This window comes from Lipotes vexillifer, unplaced genomic scaffold (genome assembly GCF_000442215.2).
Source record: "Lipotes vexillifer unplaced genomic scaffold, Lipotes_vexillifer_v1.1 scaffold691, whole genome shotgun sequence".
Taxonomy (NCBI): Eukaryota; Metazoa; Chordata; class Mammalia; order Artiodactyla; family Lipotidae; genus Lipotes; species Lipotes vexillifer.
In genome coordinates, this window is record NW_006788040.1 from 2,353,234 (window position 1) to 2,373,420 (window position 20,187).

Here is a 20,187-nt window from a genome sequence, read left to right on the forward strand (position 1 = left end):
ACCGCTCTAGAATGTAAGTTGGCACCACAAGAAAATAGTTGTTACGTGTCCAAAACTGGAAGATTGGAAGTGACCAAGTCCTAAAAGAGGAGATGTAAAACATGGCCCCAAACCAAAAAGCCACAATCTTGAAATGAGCAGAATCTAACAGCAAAATGCTTACTGAGTACTTTAAAAAATACTATGGATTTTCCTTATTTTTCCCCTTTAAGAATAATTTTTTAAAACTCCCTGAGACTAATATATAATCCTTCTTTACTGCTCAGATTTTAAGGACAAATTAAAAAAAAAATTTTTTTCCCAGAGCGGTAGTGCTGCAAATTAGAGAATTCTTGAAAAAACAGCAGAGAAGCCGCCGTCCACAGTGTTCTAAACCAGACGTGGCATCAGGGAAGCAAGCACTCAGGCACACAAGTGGCATTTTGTGATCAAATTTATTTTTTGTTTAAATTTCATTTACTTTGTTTTACTGTAATTTACACAAGAGACTGCCAAGTAAACTAGATATTTTACATTCACCACACATTCCCTCAAATCTCCACAGTTGTTAGAAAAACATTAAAATCCATGCGCTGGGCTCTCATTTCCGTGCGCGTCTAAGCTCCCAATGATGCTACAGACACCAGCAAGAGTTAAGTTCATTAAAAGGAGAAGGCTAGACTCTTTATTTCACAAAATTAGCAATAATCTTCCTGGCATCACTTTGCAGACAATGATTATGCTTTGACAAAACCTATCTTACAACAGTGCCCAGAGAGTAAACATCAGTCTTGATCCTGAGTACACAGAGGACATGTGCGACGTGGGGTCTGCAGCTGAGGATAAAGGGTATCACAGCGCAGGAGTGATCCTAAACATCCTTGTCTAAGTCACTGTGATCACTTCAGTGGGGATACGGGTTGTGGGAAGACAAGGAGCAGGGAGGGCAGGACTGTCAGCAAATCAGATTACTAATGTGATATGACCATGTAGGGGCTTGTGTGCTGTAGGAGGGATGCGAGGTTAAAGAAGATGGTTTGTGACTTGAAGGCTTCAACAATATCACTCTATTCAAGCTCCCAGGACTGACGGGAGAAAAACTGGATTTGGACAGAGAAAGATGATAAAAATCTTACCTATTGTTCCTTTCTTTAAAAAAAAGGAAAAAAGAAAAAAGGGGCAGCAGCTTCTAACCGTCATTTTCATGATGCTTTTTCAGGATATGTTCTAATGACATCCTACTTGAGAGCACATCCCAACGGGTGGAACTGCGCTGGCCCCTGGCAGGGCCTCCTAACCATGTGCAGACAAGCCTCATGCTGCCTCTGAACCTCTTCTTATCTCAAAGGCAGCATCTCCCCCTTAAACTATATTTCAACATGAAAAGAGCAAAACATCATCACTATCTATATTCTACCGTGTAAGCTGTGAGGAATCTAGATCCTTTGCATAGTTTCCAACCTGTAATTTCAGAAAGCAGTCATTTCAGAAACAAGGCTTCATGGAAGTGCTGTACGTCCAATTTTTCTAAACAGCCTACAATCCTATTAATTTCTTCATCAATTTCTTTCTTTGCCTAACAGAAGCCTGAAAATTGTATAGTGTTTGTTATAAATCACAGACTGTCATTTCCATTTTTGCTAGACTTGATGTAGAAAAATACTTGAAATTCAACATACAAAAATCCAATAAAAAATGGAATTTTTTTTAAAAGGATCTTTTCCTTGGGGCAAACAAGTAAAAATTGGTCTGTAACTCTACTACTTACTAATAGATATTATCCAGTTTGGCTGTATGATAATGAAAATCCAGAAATAAATGATTATAAATACATTCAGAGTTACATTCCAAATTCCTTGGAATACCAAAAGATTTCTAATAAATTTTTCTGTGGGAGTCTGTTGATTATGGCACTAAAATTAAAATTTATAAGAGACTGATTTAAAAGAACAAAAGTAATAAAAGGCTATATATATATATATTGGTCCACAACTTGCCATTTATGAAACATACCAGCTAGTATTACACTGCAGTCAATTCGTCCATTAATGGTATTACTCTGATAATTATTAAAATCTGTTCCAGGTATATATATTGAAAATATTTTCTTTTGCATTCTTGCTGAAGATAGGTACAGTACTTCGGAGAAATTGTACTAATCCCTTCAGTATGTATGTACATATATACACTAGTGTGTGTATTTTGATCTGCAGCTCTACATGCATTTTATATACAGCTACAGATAGACACACATATATACACACGTGGTTGGGACCTGTGCCTGTGGGCACATAACCACAAGCACACGTCTGGGAAACGTCAACACTGCAAGACATGGTCAGATTCTTCTTCACTCATCACTGGCTGCACTTGTTCCCCTTACTTGACCTTGATTACGTAACTGTAAGGAAAGCGAGACAGTGCAATGTGTTAAAATACAGAGAGACGCGAAAAATGTAAGACCGCAGCTTGTCACAAACATTCTCTTGGAAAAAAATCCTCAGTGTAACAAAACTTCTGGCAGACAATGCACCCCAACTACTGCATTTTTAACGTTTAATCTCTTGATTCTGGTCTTACTAAGGGCATAATATTTTGTTTCATCAGAGGGAAAATAAATTAGAAGCAGAAATAAATCATAGAAACTCAGAAGACCTTAGTGAAAGTAATAATAAATTTTTAAAAAATTGTAAATGAACACTAAATTTTAAGAAAAGGGCTTTGGAGGAATCCTGGCAGAGTTCATCCATTCTTATTTGGTATTTTTCTTCAGGACTGAACATTTCGTTTCTCCGGTGTTCAATAATTAAAGAGCAGGTAGCACACGTCAGGGGGCAGCCAAGAAACAGTGGGGTAAGAAGTGTGTTCTGTCTTGTCATTTTTCTCAATAAACATCACAGCTCAATATTAACAAATGACGACAGGGTACTGCCGATTTTTGTTTTTCATCCTGGTTTCAATATGTGGGGTAGGTTCTGAGGCTCTTTTTTTCCCCTCTAGGAAAATCTCTTATCTAGGCATGTAAATCTGTGTGAAAGAAATAAGACCATAGAAATATTTTACACTGTAAACAAAAAGCAGTGTATTTACACATATTAAAGCTAAATGTAAAGACTGAAAAATCAACATGAAGGAGGACTTCCTGATATTCAAAAATTGTCAACTAAAATGAATTATTGAGATTGGCCCTTATGGCATGGGATGAAGGATCTTTGACTTTAAATGCTTTTACATATTTCCTTACTAACCACAAATGGTCCTAGTGAGAAATAGGTCAATTAACTGGCTATGGATGAAAACTCAGCTGGTTTCTAGGACAGTGCTGCATGATGAGTAAGCATACTTGGCAGCTGGATTCTAACCCATAACACTAAGAACTAACTTAGGATTACTAAATTCAACCTCTTCCACAGATAAAATTCTTACAGAATAACTCACTGTCGATGTCTGAAATATATACCTCTTACATTCTAAAAATTAAACCATACTTTAATATGTTGTCTCCACTCAGCAAGTTAACTACCCATTACCAAAAAGGTATTGGTTTTTAAACATTCTTTTTACCCAGGTCTTCACTTACACAGTTTGATATTGTCTCTGACCCTACAGGGGACTCATCTAGACATCAGCAGCCGACGTGCCTCGGACGGAACCCTTCTTACGCATCTAAACGTAAAATAAAATCATGAGCTGCTGAAATCACAGACTCTAAATTGGGTTAGTAAGCAAGGGGAGAAAAAAGATCTAGAAGAGATTGTGAAGTGACCGCTGCCTATTTACAAGCATATCCACATTAAAAATGAAGTTCCAGGGCTTCCCTGGTGGCGCAGTGGTTGAGAGTCCGCCTGCCGATGCAGGGGACACGGGTTCATGCCCCGGTCCGGGAAGATCCCACATGCCGCGGAGCGGCTAGGCCTGTGCCTGCGCGTCCGGAGCCTGTGCTCCGCAACGGGAGAGGCCACAACAGTGAGAGCCCTGCGTACCGCAAAAAAAAAAAAAAAAAGACGTTCCGAGGCCCTTCTATAGTTACCTTGATCTAAAGTAAATCTTGCAAAAGGCTTTTCTTACCACAGCACAAAAAATGTATCTATTCTCTAATCTAGGAAACAAAAGCCTGCAGACTGATGATGTGAAATTATCAAAGATAGCCAGGGTAAATGAACTGTTGACTAATACAGTGTGAGAAAATGCCCCGACGGTCTGGTTCACCTTTTCATAGTCCCTGGACCAGACAGGAAGCCATGAGGTGTGGCCACCTCTGGCTTCTGAGACCAGTGTCCCTCAAAGGAGCTCTTTACAGGAAGTTTATTAAAAAGAGGGAAGGCAAAAGGAAGAACAAGCCAACACAGGAACAACGTATGAGAAACAATGGACACAAGGACAGGCATCAGAAAAGACAGGCATTCATAACAACAGCCTAGAGACAACTCAATGAGAAAAGTAGAAAAGAATGGACAGAAAGGGAACACATGTAATAAACACATTTCTGAAGCTCAACCCTTCCCCCCACCCCCCGACCCCTCCTGAAGGTCCAGTTGAGAACAGGCATAACATTGCCCTAAGTACTCCTTCAGTTGCTGGGCCTAACCCCAGTATTCCTCTGTAGGATTACAGGCAGGGGCATTCCTCTCATGCCTAACCTCTCAAGATGCTATGCCTTCTCTCCAGGGCCAAAACCCATTTGAAAGAAATCCAATTCTTCAGATATTTGCGAGTTAAGAAGAGAATTATAACACATCAAATTCTATCATCAGGTGTCAGGGAAACAGGACCTCAAGAAAAGGGGAAATTCCTCCGTGGTGAAGAGGACTTGAAAATGTTAAGCCTCTTCAGGAGGCAGGTGTTTTCTGGGTAGGCATTTTGGCCTGTGGGCATGATGCTGCCCAGATTGAGATGCTCACAAACCAACTGTTAGGACTCAGAGCAGCAGCAATGGGATGTGGAATAAAGCACTCCCCAGTGACCTAGAACAAAATAAATGGGGTTTAACATTAAAATGATCAGCATTTAACCCTGCAATTTGACTTGAAGTATTTTTGAAATATTTAACAAAGAAACTGCCATGGATTCCCAACCCTGAACCAATGACAGATTTCTACCAACTTTATGAGGGAATTTGTCAGTTTAAGCCCTGTGGATACAATAAGGATGCTTTCTAATAAACTGGGCTTCTGTGTAACACTTCTTACACCTTCTTTTCAAGTGCGATTCCCAACTCACAAGTAACAGATGTGCATGGAGAAGCAGCTGAGCCTGCAGGCCCTCTGCCACAGGCAGCAGCCAGAGTCACCAGCTCCTGTCAGGGCTCTCCCGTTGGCGCTGTGTTCAGGCACCTTGAGACTAAAAACTTGTGAGGGAAGTAAGCACTCCCCTGGGGGAAGACAAGGCCTCGGCCAAGTTCCGTCTGAGGGGTCCAGAGCCCAAACCAGGGAGGGCTCCATTCGTTACCCCTTCAGCCATCAGCAGTCTTCCTCGTGCTATGGACGGGCCTTCAGCATAGAAATCAAAACCAAATGCAAGCCTCCTTCCTGAGAGTTCGAATCAATAAATATAAGTCCATTTTCTGTTTCTTCTTGGTGTTGGCAAATCGTTTTTTGGAGATGCCAAGGCTGTACCATAAGCTTAGTGAGAATGAGTGTGTAATCCTGCTGCTTTCTTTTTGATGTTCAGCTGACACCGGCTGCTTGGAGGGGTTGGAGGCAGAGGTGGCAGCTATTACTGGAGCCTGGAGCACCTGGAAGGAGCAAAACCAGGCAAGGCAGGAGGAAAGGGACTAAGGCTGGGTGGTGGTGAGGGGTGCTGCTCAGAGAAGGGAACCTGACTCTTGAGAAAGGCGAGACAAAAGTGGGAGAGAGGCATTGGAAGGAAGGTAGCAAGTACCCACGACTTACTCTTGTCCGTTTAAATATTTTGCCTGGGGCCAGCCTAAAAATAAGGATGTAAGGGATTGGTCTTCCATGCTTGCCATCCTGGCACCTTACTCCCAAGATCTAGAACTCAGAGCCATACTATTAGTATGAGAAATTGAGGTCAGAGAGGCCTCTATTGTCTGGCCTGCAAACCAAACCCCAATTTATAATGTTGTCACTATGGGAAAACATGTTCCAAATCTCAAAAACTGAACTTAAAAACGTTTGGAACAAAATCCATTCATAAGCTGGAGGCTGCTTAAAGTTTACTTAATGTATAAGATAAGGTTAAAACATTTTATTGCCTTATAAAGAAAATATGTCTTGGTCCTCTCAGAAGGTTTGTATAAAGCTAATTAGAAGCAGATCTGCTGTAATCACCAAAAGTAAGCAATTTTAAACACAGATTCTTTACAATGCTGTGTGCCAGACAAATAGATTTCCTTCTGTGCCAAAGAACCTGATTTGTTGCCATTCTCCTGTGATTAAATGGAGTTCCTGCCTCACACACAGGCGTTCGTCAAACACTCCCGCCCGCCCATGGGGCTTCCCAAACTGGGACTGCTGGCAGGACTCTGGATGCCTGCATGGAAACCACAGCCTACCCTGGACATTCCTCGGGTTTACTTCCCCCGTGGGGCCTTACTTCCAACAGAAAAGAAGCGCAGCCCAGAGCAAAAGCAAAACCAGACGCATGCCAAGAGTAAGTCGGGGAAGAAACCACTCTGGGAGAAAGGGGGTGCTCTTGAGCTGCAGGGCCGGCTCTCTGGGGCGGGAGGAACTGGGGTGGGCTTAACTTTGAGAAACGGCATGCAGACCTCCAGCCCAAGGATCACCTGAATTTCTGCCTAAAGCTTGTAAGAAATAAGGAGACACTGCTAGTTGTGGGATGGGAGGAGGCACTTCTGCAATCAATGACAATACTACTAGCCTTATCTACAGAATAGGGAACTAGGACTTACTGTGCTAGCATTAATAACTTACTGCGATAACAAAATGACAAAGGCAACTTGGCCTGATAAAGTGAATGCCTAAAAGGACTGCGAACCAGGCACCAGCATGGACAACCAATGCATGAAAAAGAATACAAGACCGCTGAACATTTTACACGTAACAAATTCTGGATCAACAGAGTTCTAGTTTACTTTCACGAAAGATGCTCAACAAAAGAGAAATCGGAATAAAAGGATATTAGTGTCTGAGAAACTGGATTTTGACTTTGAGGATACAGCGATTAAGAAATGGCTTTCGGGCTTCCCTGGTGGCGCAGTGGTTGAGAGTCCGCCTGCCGATGCGGGGGACACGGGTTCGTGCCCCGGTCCGGGAAGATCCCACATGCCGCGGGGCGGCTGGGCCCGTGAGCCATGGCCGCTGGGCCTGCGCGTCCGGAGCCTGTGCTCCGCAACGGGAGAGGCCACAGCAGTGAGAGGCCCGCGTACAGCAAGGACTCAGTGCTTTCACTGTTGAGGGTCCAGGTTCAATCCCTGGTTGGGGAACTAAGATCCCACAAGCTGAGCCATATGGCCAAAAAAAAAAAAAAAAAAAAGAAATGGCTTTCAATAACACTTTTCCTAATTTTAAGTCTATACTTATTAAGCACACAGTTTTAGAAAGGGGAAAGTAGAGAATTTCCCCAGAATGGGAAGTCTTACTGTTTCTAGTTCTTTCTGAGTTTCATCTTCCATTCTCCTAATGTCTTCCATTGTCAGATCAATCCACTTGTCAATCCAACAAAAAAGCTGGCGATGAAAGTTTGTAAATATCCTTTTTTCTTGCTTTTAAAACAAAGAAGAAAATGATTATAAGACAGCAAAACTCTAACATATTAACTTTATATGCCCCAATTAACCCATGAAATCTACATATTCTTGGTTTGAAAAGACCACTATTTCAATTAGTGAAAATCTTAATTCCATCCTATTAACATTTTGTAAAACAAAAGAAAAAGAAAAATCTCCCTTTGAAATGTGAAACAATCCTCCTTGCAAAAGCAGAATGATTTACCAGAAACTGAAAACAAATGTGGTGGGCATTCTGATCCAACACGAACTCCTGCTAGATCCGACTTAGTTTTACCTTTTTCTAATGTCAGTGACTAAAGGTCAACTTGATTTCTTCTGCTATAAAACCATACACTGTCATTCTTAACTTCTCTGCAATTCAAAGAAATGTGAGGTAGAATACAACATGTACTTAAAGAAGAGAGTCCTGGGTTCTTTAGAATAAAATGTTTTATTAAGAATTCTTATATACTCTCCATTAATTTTTCTGCTCTATTGTTACTAGGTACATACACACACACACACACACACACACACACACACATACATACATACATATATTTAGTGGCTTTAACATATATAATTAGTGGCTTTAATTGCTAGATTATTTAAGTTTTACTACACTTTCCCAAGAAGCGAGAAAAGTGCAATGAACAGTGAATACTTCAGTACGTTTGGACAATCGACTTAAATTTTTTTTTCCATGAACAGGATGGACTTTATCAATTACATGTGTACCTTCTATTTATCAGAACTGGATTGTTAATCTATTATTGTGATCCAAGAGGAAGAAAAGAAGCCAGTATTTACAGAGTGCCTACTGTGGCCAACAGCAAGCAGGCCCAAGAATAATGAAAGTTTCCAGCACTTTAAGATCCTTTTTTTTTTTAAACATCTTTATTGGAGTATAATTGCTTTACAATGTTGTGTTAGTTTCTGCCGTATAACAAAGTGAATCAGCTATATGTATAAGATCCTTTTTTTAAAAACATGTTAGAGCAGTTACAGTTTAAAAGTAGAAAAGTTACAGTGAAACTCAGATGCAACTAGTTGTGGGAAGTTCAGAGATATAACAGGGGCCTCTATATAATAATGGAATGAACTATTCACCCTATAGGAAAATTAAATACCAAAGAAACTTTCCATGTTCCTCACACGTTTACAACCATGTGTTTCTATGCAACTGCAATTCTCCCCTTTCTACATCAAAATACTTGTGTTAGTTTCAGTTGAATAAAGAAGACATAAAGAGGTAATTAGAATTTGCATCCTCAGATTATGTCACCCTAGGTTCAGCGTAACTATTCTCAGTGAGGATCTCTGAAGAAGACATCCCACCAGAAGGTGGAAAGTGCACAGGGCACAGAAAGTGTGTGTCAGGAGAGACCTGTGTGCAGGGGCTATCAGCCGAGCTGGGACAGAGGAGCCTCAACATCAAGGCGTGCCCTCTCCCTCCAGCCAGTGCCAGGACCCCAGGTACCCTTGGAGACATGCTGGGCGTGGAAAGGGCTCTCTACAGAAGAGCTGGGCAAACCATCAGAAAAGCACTTTGCATCAAAAACCGCTACGCTTTTCTCCAAAGAAAGCCCCTTAAAACCTCTGCTGGCATCTGTTTTTGCTGTTTGTAGGCAGAAAAAGGAGGGCAGAGAGGAATTACACAGAGGGGCAATAATTTCACCTGAACGAGAAGGAAGAAGTGGCAAAAGAGAAAATATACCATTAATAGCGACTTCAACTCTTCACCTCAGTTTAAGCCACCATCCTCTGAACAGACTTTACCTTCTGGATGAAGTTTTCTACTTTGCTTTGCAGTCCCCACCACTTGAATTTGATGGTCACCAGCTTATAGGCACACATCTGAGGACAGTCAGGGTTGCTTGCCAGCTCCTTCTGCATGAGGAAAATTGAAAATGGGCAATCGTGACTTAAAATTGACTGTTGTGTAACAACATCACAGATGTACATGAAGAAAATTACAATCTCATATGTGTTTAATTCAGGTATTTGGAAATTTGAAATCATTTCAGCAAAAGCAGCAGTATTCCCCTGCCGCAAACCCTCCTTCCACAGACCAAGTTACTTCCTGGCTCTACAATTTAATAGGCGCAGTGCTCCGCCTCAAATTACACTATTCATATTTCAGATTAAACACCAAATTCAATTCACATCATATCAATAGTGAGCCTTTAATACGTAAAGGTTCTCATAACACCATTATCGCACTCCCACCGTGGATGTGGTGAGTCTCATCCATTTTATTGAGCCTCAATAAAAAAACCATGAGGAAGATGAGTCGTCTTCTTGTCTTCAAACACTGGCAAGTGGAGGGGCACTGTTTTTTGTGTTTTTTTAAAAAATTTTTTTATTTTTGGCTGTGTTGGGTCTTCATTGCTGCACGGGCTTTCTCTAGTTGCAGTGAGCAGGGGCTACTCTTCATTGCGGTGCACAAGCTTCTCATTGCGGTGGCTTCTCTTGTTGCAGAGCACGGGCTCTAGGTGCGTGGGCTTCAGTAGTTGTGGCTCGCGGGCTCTAGAGCACATGCAGAGGCTTTGTTGCTCCACAGCATGTGGGATCTTCCCAGACCAGGGCTCGAACCCGTGTCCCCTGCATTGGCAGGCAGATTCTTAACCACTGCACCACCAGGGAAATGTGGGGCACTGTTTATTAACTGAGGTATTTTTCAACCGAAAGTGGGGACATTTAAAGGGATGTAGCAGCAAAAGTGATCTATAATTATCAAGTATTTGAAGGCAAATCCCATACATCTGGACTTTAACTTCCATAGATTATTACACCTCATAGTTTAAATGTAGTAGGGAATCAAATCAAAAGTTAGGGTAAAAAAGGAAAAATATTAAAAAAAAAAAAGAGCAAGGGAGAGAGGGGGGGGACTATGTGGACAGAAAAAAACAAAATGTTCGCAATTCACTTTCATAAGAAAACATGAAAAAGCAATTAGAACTTGGATCCTCAAAACATGTCACCCTAGGCCCAGAGTATAAAAACTTACTCTGGATTTTTAGGTTCAGCATAAATAAATAAGTAAATAAATAGGTAGAGAGAAGGAGAGAGAGGAGGCAGAAAAGGGAGAAGAGGAGGGAAAAAACAAATACGGCAAAGTGCTAACAACTGTCCAGTCTAGATGGAGGTGTTTACTGTTCTATTCTTTCGGTTTTTATGGCTGCTTCTGAAATTTTTCATTATAAAAACTGGGTGGTGGGGGATTGCAAGCTATAGTATTGCTGATGATTTCTGTGAAACTTAGTGCAGGCTACTGTCCTAGTAAGCACAGTATACTAGCATGTTTACTTGGGGGAGAGAGGTGAGTGGTGGGGCAGGGGTGAACCAGGAGCTCACCGCACACATCAGTGTCTTCACCATGGACCCACTTAGCACCACTGTTCTCCCAAGGTGGTATATGCGGGAGACCAATCCGCTCCCGAGCTGACCGAGGAGAGAGCCTGGGACGGGCCCAGAGCAAAGGCAGCCAACCAACCTGCCTCTGGAGCTCCCAGTCTAGCATGGAAGGCAGGTATGGTTCAAAGAATCCCAGGTGGCAGAGGCGGACTGCAGGTATGGTCTAGGGGAAGGGCCATCCAGTGAACTCAGCCCCAGTTCTGGTGTAATTCCAAGAAGAAAGCTATGTCTCAGGACTGTTATAAAGACTAAATAAGGCAGAGTATGCTCCGTGCTTAGTTGGTGGGACTCGGAGCTTAAAACAGATTAGTTCTCCCTCCCTTATTCTTTCACAGAGTTGTACCTACCACCTTGAATTTGCAAAACAATTTTAAAATAGTTTCTCAAAAGAATAGAAAGTTACGGGGACCCTTTTTATAAAAACTAAATTAGAGTGAAAAGATTAAGCAGCATTTTACAAGCGTTCTTCCCTTTTTCACCACTGTTCTTAGCTTCACACAGCACTCAAATTGCAGAGCTGGCGTCAGTCACACTGTGTGCCACTATCACTTCTTGTCAGCTTGCACTCATACACACCCCCCACTTTCAGTAAGTTCGTTGTGTGTGAACAAATATTACTTCCATTCAGCCACACGTACAAAAAGTTTTAAAATGATGAACTTCTAGGTCTTATTCTAAAACCTCAAGATTATTCTTCATTTACACAATCATAGCAACCAGACCACATTTCCCCCCCCAAACCCTCAATAATGTTCCAGTGTCAAGTGAATTCTATGATACAATATATGAAAAAATTCTATTTTGGTATTATTAATAGGACTCAAAGTCTGTAGAGTCCTGCATGACTGATCAACTTTTCTCAGAAAATGTCTTCTGTAATAACATTTCATCTTCTGAATAGTGACCTGGTACATGGATTAAATCAATGAGGCAACATCACAAGCATTTAAATACAAACATTACATATAGCAGACTGTCCTTTTGTAGGTGAGTTCTATGTCAACAGAAGGACTTGGCTAGCTCAGCTCTAGTTTTCCAATTTCCTTCCCATTAAACAGAGTACCAATGTGAAAATTCAGCATGGATGTGTACGTGTGCACATGCGTGCACACACACATACCCATACTTTATGAACAAGTTTAATTCAGCACGTATTAAGTGGGCACCGTTTACAATCCCATTTGTGCTAGGTGGTATTAGAGGACACACATGTGGCTGGTAGAGAGGAGAGTGACTATGTATAAAAATAATGATGAAACCACTATCCTTGTACCAACAATCCCTATCAGAAGGGACACACCTCTGTTGTGGACACTGTGGCCCCAGACTAAAATCACATATTTGTAACTCCCCCTCCCATCCCTGACCTGCAGACCCAGCACTTAAGCTGGGCTCTGGTGTCTCTAAGAGCAGTCCACAGCCTTCCCCAGGATGTAGCGAGCTTCTCAGTACCCAGCCTTGTTGAAATAATGACAAAGTTGGTCTTTTACAGATCATTTTTTCAATAAGCAGTGAGCCAGAGTAGAGGTACTCTCTAATCCAATGAGTGTCACTGACATGAAAATTTCACATGAAATACAATTTGGGTGTATGTAGAATAAGGCACTTAAAACTGTGAGGTACACCTGCCAAACGGTAGTGCTAGACTCGGAGTAAGGGGACTTGGGTTGCAGTTCCCATTATGCAAAGTAACTTCCCATGTAACATGGGCAGGATCCTTTACCTCCCCAGGCCTTAACTTCTCTGTCAGTAAAAGCAAAGGCTGGGCTCCAATAGAGCTCTTCATCTTCCACTGACGTGCCACTAAAAGCAGGGGTGAAGGAGTTGAGTGTGAGGGTTGGGGTTGGCCCAGGGCTGCAGTGGGTAAGCTCATGTCCCTGACATTCAATGGCTTGTCTTACAACTTCCTATAATTTTGCATTTTATTCTGTAATATGCTTAGGCTTAACAAAATATCCTCCTGCCCACCTACTCAGGCTGAAATTTTCTCTTGACTGAGGACCTCTGATGCACCACTGATTAGTCCTAAGATACCTTCCAGATGGAACATTCCAAGGTCCTATTAATTACGGGCTACTGAGAGCTTCGTTCTCAAACTCCAAATCATTGGACACCTTGTGCTAAATGAAAACCCTGGGTGTTTCTAAAACACCAACTCTTCAGAATTTCCCCACCATTTTATAAAAACAGCAGGATGAAGCATGGCTCTAATTAAAGAGTAAGCTAAATTTAATACACACATGCCTATACCAAACTGGGGCTCCAAGAACAAAGCACACACGCGTGACTTCAATAATTACCCAAGTTTGTTTCTCACATTCTTTCTAGTGACTTTGGCAGGCTGCTCAAACTAATTAAAGTACTACTGGTAATTTACAAAGTAACACTGGTCTATTGCATTTAGTTTAAAAACTGTAAGTGATGGGACAACAAGAACCAGTTCTCCGAGCTATCTTCCATGGATCTAAAATGTACATTCAGTCTCAATTTGATTTTTCTTTTCCATCCAATTTACAATTATTAAAAAAAAAAATGCAGCGAAGAATATGTAAACCAATTAAAAAAATAAACAAGTGAACAAACAGCCTGCTGCCTTTATTTCTTGGCCTAATTCTCCACAGTATCAATACTCTAGTGTGAGGTACAGAAGGTGACTTACAGAAACATAATCTCAAAGATCACCGGGAGAAAGATGAGAACACAGAAGCTATATATTTTCATCAGCTATCATTATTAATATGTATGTGATATTTAAGGTCTCACCCAATTCTAAAAATGACTTATGCAATTCACCTCTTAATCTGTGCTGTGGTCTTAAAACTGTGATTAAATTAAGAAAATAGCTTTAAAAGTCTCTTTTGGGACTTCCCTGGTGGTGCAGTGGTTGAGAGTCAGCCTGCCAAAGCAGGAGACGCCGGTTCGATCCCTGGTCCAGGAGGATCCCACATGCCGCAGAGCAACTGAGCCCATGCGCCACAACTACTAGGCCTGTGCTCTAGGGCCCACGAGCCACAACTACTGAGCCCGTGTGCCACAACTACTGAAGCCCGTGCGCCTAGAGCCCATGCTCCGCAGCAAGAAAAGCCACTGCATTGAGAAGCCCACGCACCGCAACAAAGAGTAGCCCCCCCACTCGCCACAACTGGAGAAAGCCCGGGCACAGCAACGAAGACCCGACACAGCCATAAATAAATAAATAAACAGACAAATAAATAAAACTCTCTTTAATGATGACACAGAAAATAGTAAACTTGACTACATGTGGTAAATAAAAGGTAAAAGAATCCTTTTGGCATAATCTTTCTGGGGTGGGGTCTGACACTACGTAATTAAAAAGTTTTAAAGCTGCTTGTATCCTATATATACCATATACCCTTTAACTTTATAATTCCACTTTCAGAAATGTATCCCAATTCATCAGGTAAGAAAATAACACTGTAGATTTTTTCAGAACAGCGAAACCTTGGACTTACTAAACACCCACTGAAAGAGAGTTGGTGAAATACCTCACAGTTCTTCCAAGCAATCGGCTACTATGCATACAGCCATTAAAAACCATCTTTTCAAAGAATGTGAAGAAAAAAAAATCATAATACCAATATAAATAGGTATCTATGTATAATATAAACATCTACAGCAAAATAAACTATGTGAATTAAGAAATATAACAAATAGCGGTAATTAAATGCTGAGACTACAACTTTTATTTTCAAAACTTCATAAATATGTATTATTTTATAATCAGAAAAAAAAAATTAACGCGCTTGAAAAACAGACTCTAAAAAAGTTTTCGCCTTCAGCTGAGTATTTTAGGACAAAGATTTACTTCGCCCTAAATTATCTGGGTACTATTTTAAATCTTCATTCATCTTTGACTATAAACAATCTAAATATTTTCCTGCTTCTTTTCTTTTTGATGTTTCATAAATCAAAGCTAAACAAAATCAAGCTAAAAGCTGAATTAAGATCTTTAATACGTAACTTTAGTTCAGCCCACATTTAATTTTTCCTCATCTTAAACTTCTAAAGCAAAAACAAGGTATACATGTAAAGTATTATCAGCTTCAGAGTTATCAGAAGTATTCTTGTGAAAAAATGTGTAACCTTTAAAAAAAATGTGAAAAATCTCAATGGGACAAGTATTTGCGACCCCACATTCAGAGCAGTGTTTTAGAATCCAGAGAATCCAAAGGAGTTTCAGCCTTCAGGGGGCTTGCTGCTGGCGCAAAGCAGAGTTTCCTCTGTGGCCTTAAACAATACAAATGTTTTCTGATTCTTTCCTCCTCCATCATTTGAAAAAATAACCCCAAAGCAAATAAAGGCAAAATCTGAATTCAGATCATTCACACCTAATTCCAATCCAGCCCAAATCTAACACTTCCTAACCTAATGTAGCAGTAAATAAAATTATTCTGCTAATGAAAATACAAGTTTTATACAGATTATAGCATGAAAAATTTTTAAAAAACAATTGAAAATAAAAGGTAAAGAACGGTTGGTCACCAAAAGATAAGAATCAGAAGTTCTATAAAAAATAAGGTCATGGGCTAACATAAGAACCCAAAATGATCACCCATCTCTACACGATTTAAATTTCATCTGTAATACTAGCTTGCTGTGAAATGTTTCCAAAATTGTATTTAAATAGTTTGTGTATTCACTGAATTCCTTACATTTCACTTTTCTAACTATAAATGAAACCCCTAAGCTCAAATCATGTTTTTAATTTAAGGACACATATTAGGTTACTCTGAGGTATGTGGATGAGGCCTAAGGGAGAGTAATGTATACTGAAGCCACACAACGTAACTAAACAGAACGCAGGGTGTTTAACTGGAATGGTGAGCAATCAGCCCATGCTCTCCACAAGAACTACTTCCTCGTATCTGTGACAAACAAATACATACAAATGCAAAAGAGGGGAAAAAAACCACCCAAAGGCATTCTGCAAACTCATTTCCTAAAAATGTAGTCCTCTCACAGCTTCATCCTACATGTCAACTGCACATACACTTTTTCCTATTTAAAATGTGTTGGGATAAAGACAGAATAGGTATAAGCTACATCTAACCAGCGTTAATATTTTGCAAGGACACAGCGGTTTTTATAAGGCTCATACTCCCTTCATATTTCAATTTTTCAATTTTAGGCAATCGGAACGCTCAATTTCAGCTGCTGATTTCGTAACGTTAAGTTTCCAACCCAGAGTTCACTAAGAAAGTTAAAAATAAATGCACTGCTGTGGCTGTTGCCAGTGCACCCATCAGTAAATACCAACACAAGATTACAGAATGTATGTGGAGTATGCGTACCGAAATTTCAAGCAAAGCCTGATGCTACAATTCACAGCCATTCCCTCAATTTGGTTTAGATTTTGGTAGCCATTTGGACAGACCAACGCTGGACATTATATTCTCTGTAAGTACATGGCAAGTCCAACACTGATTTTTATTTGGTTTAAGATAGTTAACTTGAATTCAGCGAATACTTACTAAGTATCTGTAAGTATCTACTATGAGCAAACCCCGTGCTCAGCACTGCACATATCAAGTGAGCCGGACACAGAGCCTACGGCTGAGAGTTCGGAGAGTGACGGGGGGACGAGGAGGTGGGGGAAGGAAGGGAGTATGAACCCGTGAACTGCCACCTTGACGCAGGACACACCAAGTTCCATGAGCAGGTCATCAACAAAGGACTCGGAAGGGTTCAGGGCAGGAGATTCCTAACTGGTTGGGCAAGTGCTAACTGTTAAATGGAAGAAGTAAACGTGGGATAAAGTTCAAAAGATTAAACTAATCGAAGGTTAAACTAATTTCACAAAAATAGACAGTAAAGCTTACTGCCTGTGAGAGAATGATCAGTCACATTTTCCATGCCTCCAAACTTAGTATTTTTGTAGCTCACACCCATTTTACTAATCAGAACTTTACTAAGCATGTGCTTCATGCTTGTGTCCAATTACTCCAGGAGTGACACCAAGTACTACTGAAATCACAAATTCACGCTTCAAGTGAAACTCATGAAAACTTTATGGCCCTGACTGTCAGGAAGACACTCCGCAAGAGGCCCCATCCTGTCAAATCACTCCTTGAACCTGAGTGAGACATCCCATCCGTCCACGGCTAGTCCTTCGGCTCTGCCTGAGAACAGAGGCATTCGGTACCTGAGATAAAGCTAGAACTAATCATGTACCGCTCCTGGGGCACTTAGCTTCTGGAAGACACAGAACAGCTTTTTTGGTGTCATCTTAGGAGTTGCATAATTGATACATACTAAGGGCAAAATACCTATTTTTTATACTGAATTAAAAACCTAGTTGCCAAAACAAGTACTCAAAAAAAATGAGCCATGTTCTAAGGTCTGCTTTAGTATACATAAGCCACAGTGTGGTCAACTAGAAACTAATTATTAAGCCTCTTTATACCACCCACTATGGGGTTTCAAATGTGAGATTACAGGGAGGGAGCACCTTTAAAATGCCTTCACATCCCTTCTGGACTCAGAGCCAGGTCTAGATGAAGACACAGGAGAGTGCCCTCAGCCCTCCTCCTTGGGAGGCTCAGTAAGAGACAGTGCTCATTAGCCTCTAGAGGACGAGGATGGATGACCTGGTCTGCTTTCCTGCCGGTCTCTACCTCAAAGAGATTTCCACAGAGGGGTTTCAAATTCTCCCTCATCCCCTACTTCCATTCTTCCCATCCCCAGCCAACAGAACCTTGTGGTATCTCTACTTTAGGCCACAGACAACCAAAACTGCCTTCTTTTCACAGGTGTGGGGGGAGAAGAGAAAGGAGTCTTGGCAGTGCAGGAAACAAATCAGCATCCCCATAACCCAGAGATGGCTGCCCTCCACCGGCTTGGAGAATCCAGAACGGCCTCCGCAATAAGTCGAAAAGGAATCTAAAGCGTGACCGCGCAGGTGAACTGTACAACTGCTCTGCTCTGCAAGGCCAAGCTCCAACTGCCAGAGCTTTTACATAAAATTGAATTAACTGACATAGAAGACAAACTGCACGTGTCTTTATGATTAGAAAGAGAATACTTATATAAAGATATATAAAAAGATAATATAAAAGCCACCACAATTTCTGCATCAACTTCTTTATTCGACCTGATCCCCTAATACCCCAATGTTCAGCCACATGTCAAGCACTGTAAGGGCTCTGCAGATGCTTCGGCAAAGCCTCTTACAAAGACCTTTATAGGCCTAATTATTAACTATCATATATATGTAGACATAGAGGCTGAAGTCTTCATGAGGCATCTGGATTAAATGAAGAAAAAAATGAGACCTTGCCATAATCTTCAAGTGTTGTTTCAGTTGGTTAAAATGACAACTCCTCACCTCATCAGAGAAGGCAAACTGGAGAGCTAAAGGAATCCACATGCAAATGGGTAAACCATTGGTACTGGCAGTCAAACGAACATCACAACCCCCGAAACATAAAATGAACCAAAACATGGACACGCGCACGCGCGCGCGCACACACACACACACACACGCATGTGTGGTGCTACACAGAAGACATTTACATCCATGAGAAATGCACAATTTTGCCTTGAAGCAAAAATCTTTATAGGTCATAAATCACTCTCCTATTACTATGCAGAGTCACTTAATCAAGTGTTGAACCCTAAATAACAAAATATAATTCACATGCTCAGATTTTTAAAATTCTTTTTTTAGAGGGAAAATGAATACGTATACAACTAAGGTCTGTACCTCTGGGTTTGTAGTCTTAAAAAAATAAAGTATGTATCATACCATAAACTAAAAAAAAGTCTGTACTCCTAACACATACAGGTAATATGAAAATCTATTCCCTGGCAATCCCATGATCCCCTGCTAGCAAAGGCTCTTTATAAACTGTGTGGCCTCTGCTTTATGGCTGACCCGAGTCAAGCACTCGTTAAGCACTCATAACCACAAGGGGTAAGGACAGGTGAACCAGGACATGTTCGGCAATCCCCAGACACCAGAACCAAGGGAACCCTGGACACTAGACAAAGAAAAGGAATAACTGTGTCGTAAATAGGGTAGCATATTCACTGACCTCATTAACCCCAGGAGATGATAAAGGATTTTTATTTCCAAAGACAAAAGCATGACAACAATGATAAAAGCTACCATTTATTGTACACTTCCTCTCTGCTGGGATTATAGCATTCATTATTTAGTCCTCACACAAACCTTCTGAGGCAGTTACTAATATCATTCCCATTTTAGAGGTGTGGAAACCGAGGTTCAGAGTTAGGGTTAAGTTATTTAAGTCACAACTTGTGATAGATTCACGATGGGTTTTTAATGGATCTCCCTTAGTGCCACTGTCACCTAACAGATTCCCTGACCACTGGAAACGTATGATAGGTATTAAGAGAAGAATCAAATTCTGGAAAATACCATGAATAAGAGAGCCACACAACTGCCATGATGCAGGAGGGCAAAACGGTGCAGACTGGTGAGCCGGGATCTCTGGATTAAGAGCCTGAATCTGCTATGTTTCCATGCCTTACACATCTCTGTGACTAGCACTGAATCAGGTGCTACAGAAATGGCAGACGTTTCTCCTGTAACTATTATCCATATTTCTCTGGCCAAGTTTCTAATCTATAAAGTGAAGCAGCTGTATTTACCCCACAGGAAGGTTGTAAAGATTAAATACAACCTTGTCTAATGCCTGGCACCAAAAAAAAGCTTCTTTTCCCTCATCCAGTTTGGTGCAGACAAGCATTAAATACTGCAATGATTCAAAAGGAAAATATCACTGTGGGATAAGTAAGGGAAAGTTTCAAAGCGATCACAGGGTGTGCACTTAGCTGTGACTACCATTTGGAATGTGTGCTGGTAAGGTGAGTCTCCGCTGAGGGGTATGCAGGGCCTCTGGAGTGGCAGAGGAACCACCAGGCAGCACTTGGACTGGAGCATTCTTCTATACAATCCTGGGTGAGTGGGTCCAGAACAGGGTTTCTTCTTCCTTTTTGCCTTAAGTACGATGTATTTCTTCCCTAGTCTCATATTTCAGAAGTATAGAAACCTTCAACTATTATCCTTCCCTGATGCTCCCTTTGGTGCCAGGCAAACAGGGCCTGCTGAACAGCTG

General features: G+C 41.0%; 1 protein-coding gene across 2 annotated transcripts in view; it reads right to left on the bottom strand.

Moving 5' to 3' along the window:
- Positions 1–415: 415 nt before the first annotated feature.
- PITPNB (phosphatidylinositol transfer protein beta) overlaps positions 416–20,187 on the bottom strand; it is a 63,868-nt gene continuing 44,096 nt past the window's right edge. The window contains exons 9-12 of one of the 2 annotated variants that reach the window (XM_007461144.1): positions 9,449–9,559; positions 7,541–7,663; positions 3,560–3,645; positions 416–2,380 (exon numbers count right to left, since the gene is read on the bottom strand). In XM_007461144.1, the coding sequence (XP_007461206.1) occupies positions 3,598–3,645; positions 7,541–7,663; positions 9,449–9,559 (282 nt within the window). In that variant the 3' untranslated portion in view covers positions 416–2,380; positions 3,560–3,597. The remainder of the gene's footprint in view (positions 2,381–3,559; positions 3,646–7,540; positions 7,664–9,448; positions 9,560–20,187) is intronic. The other variant, XM_007461143.1, reaches the window with a different exon arrangement.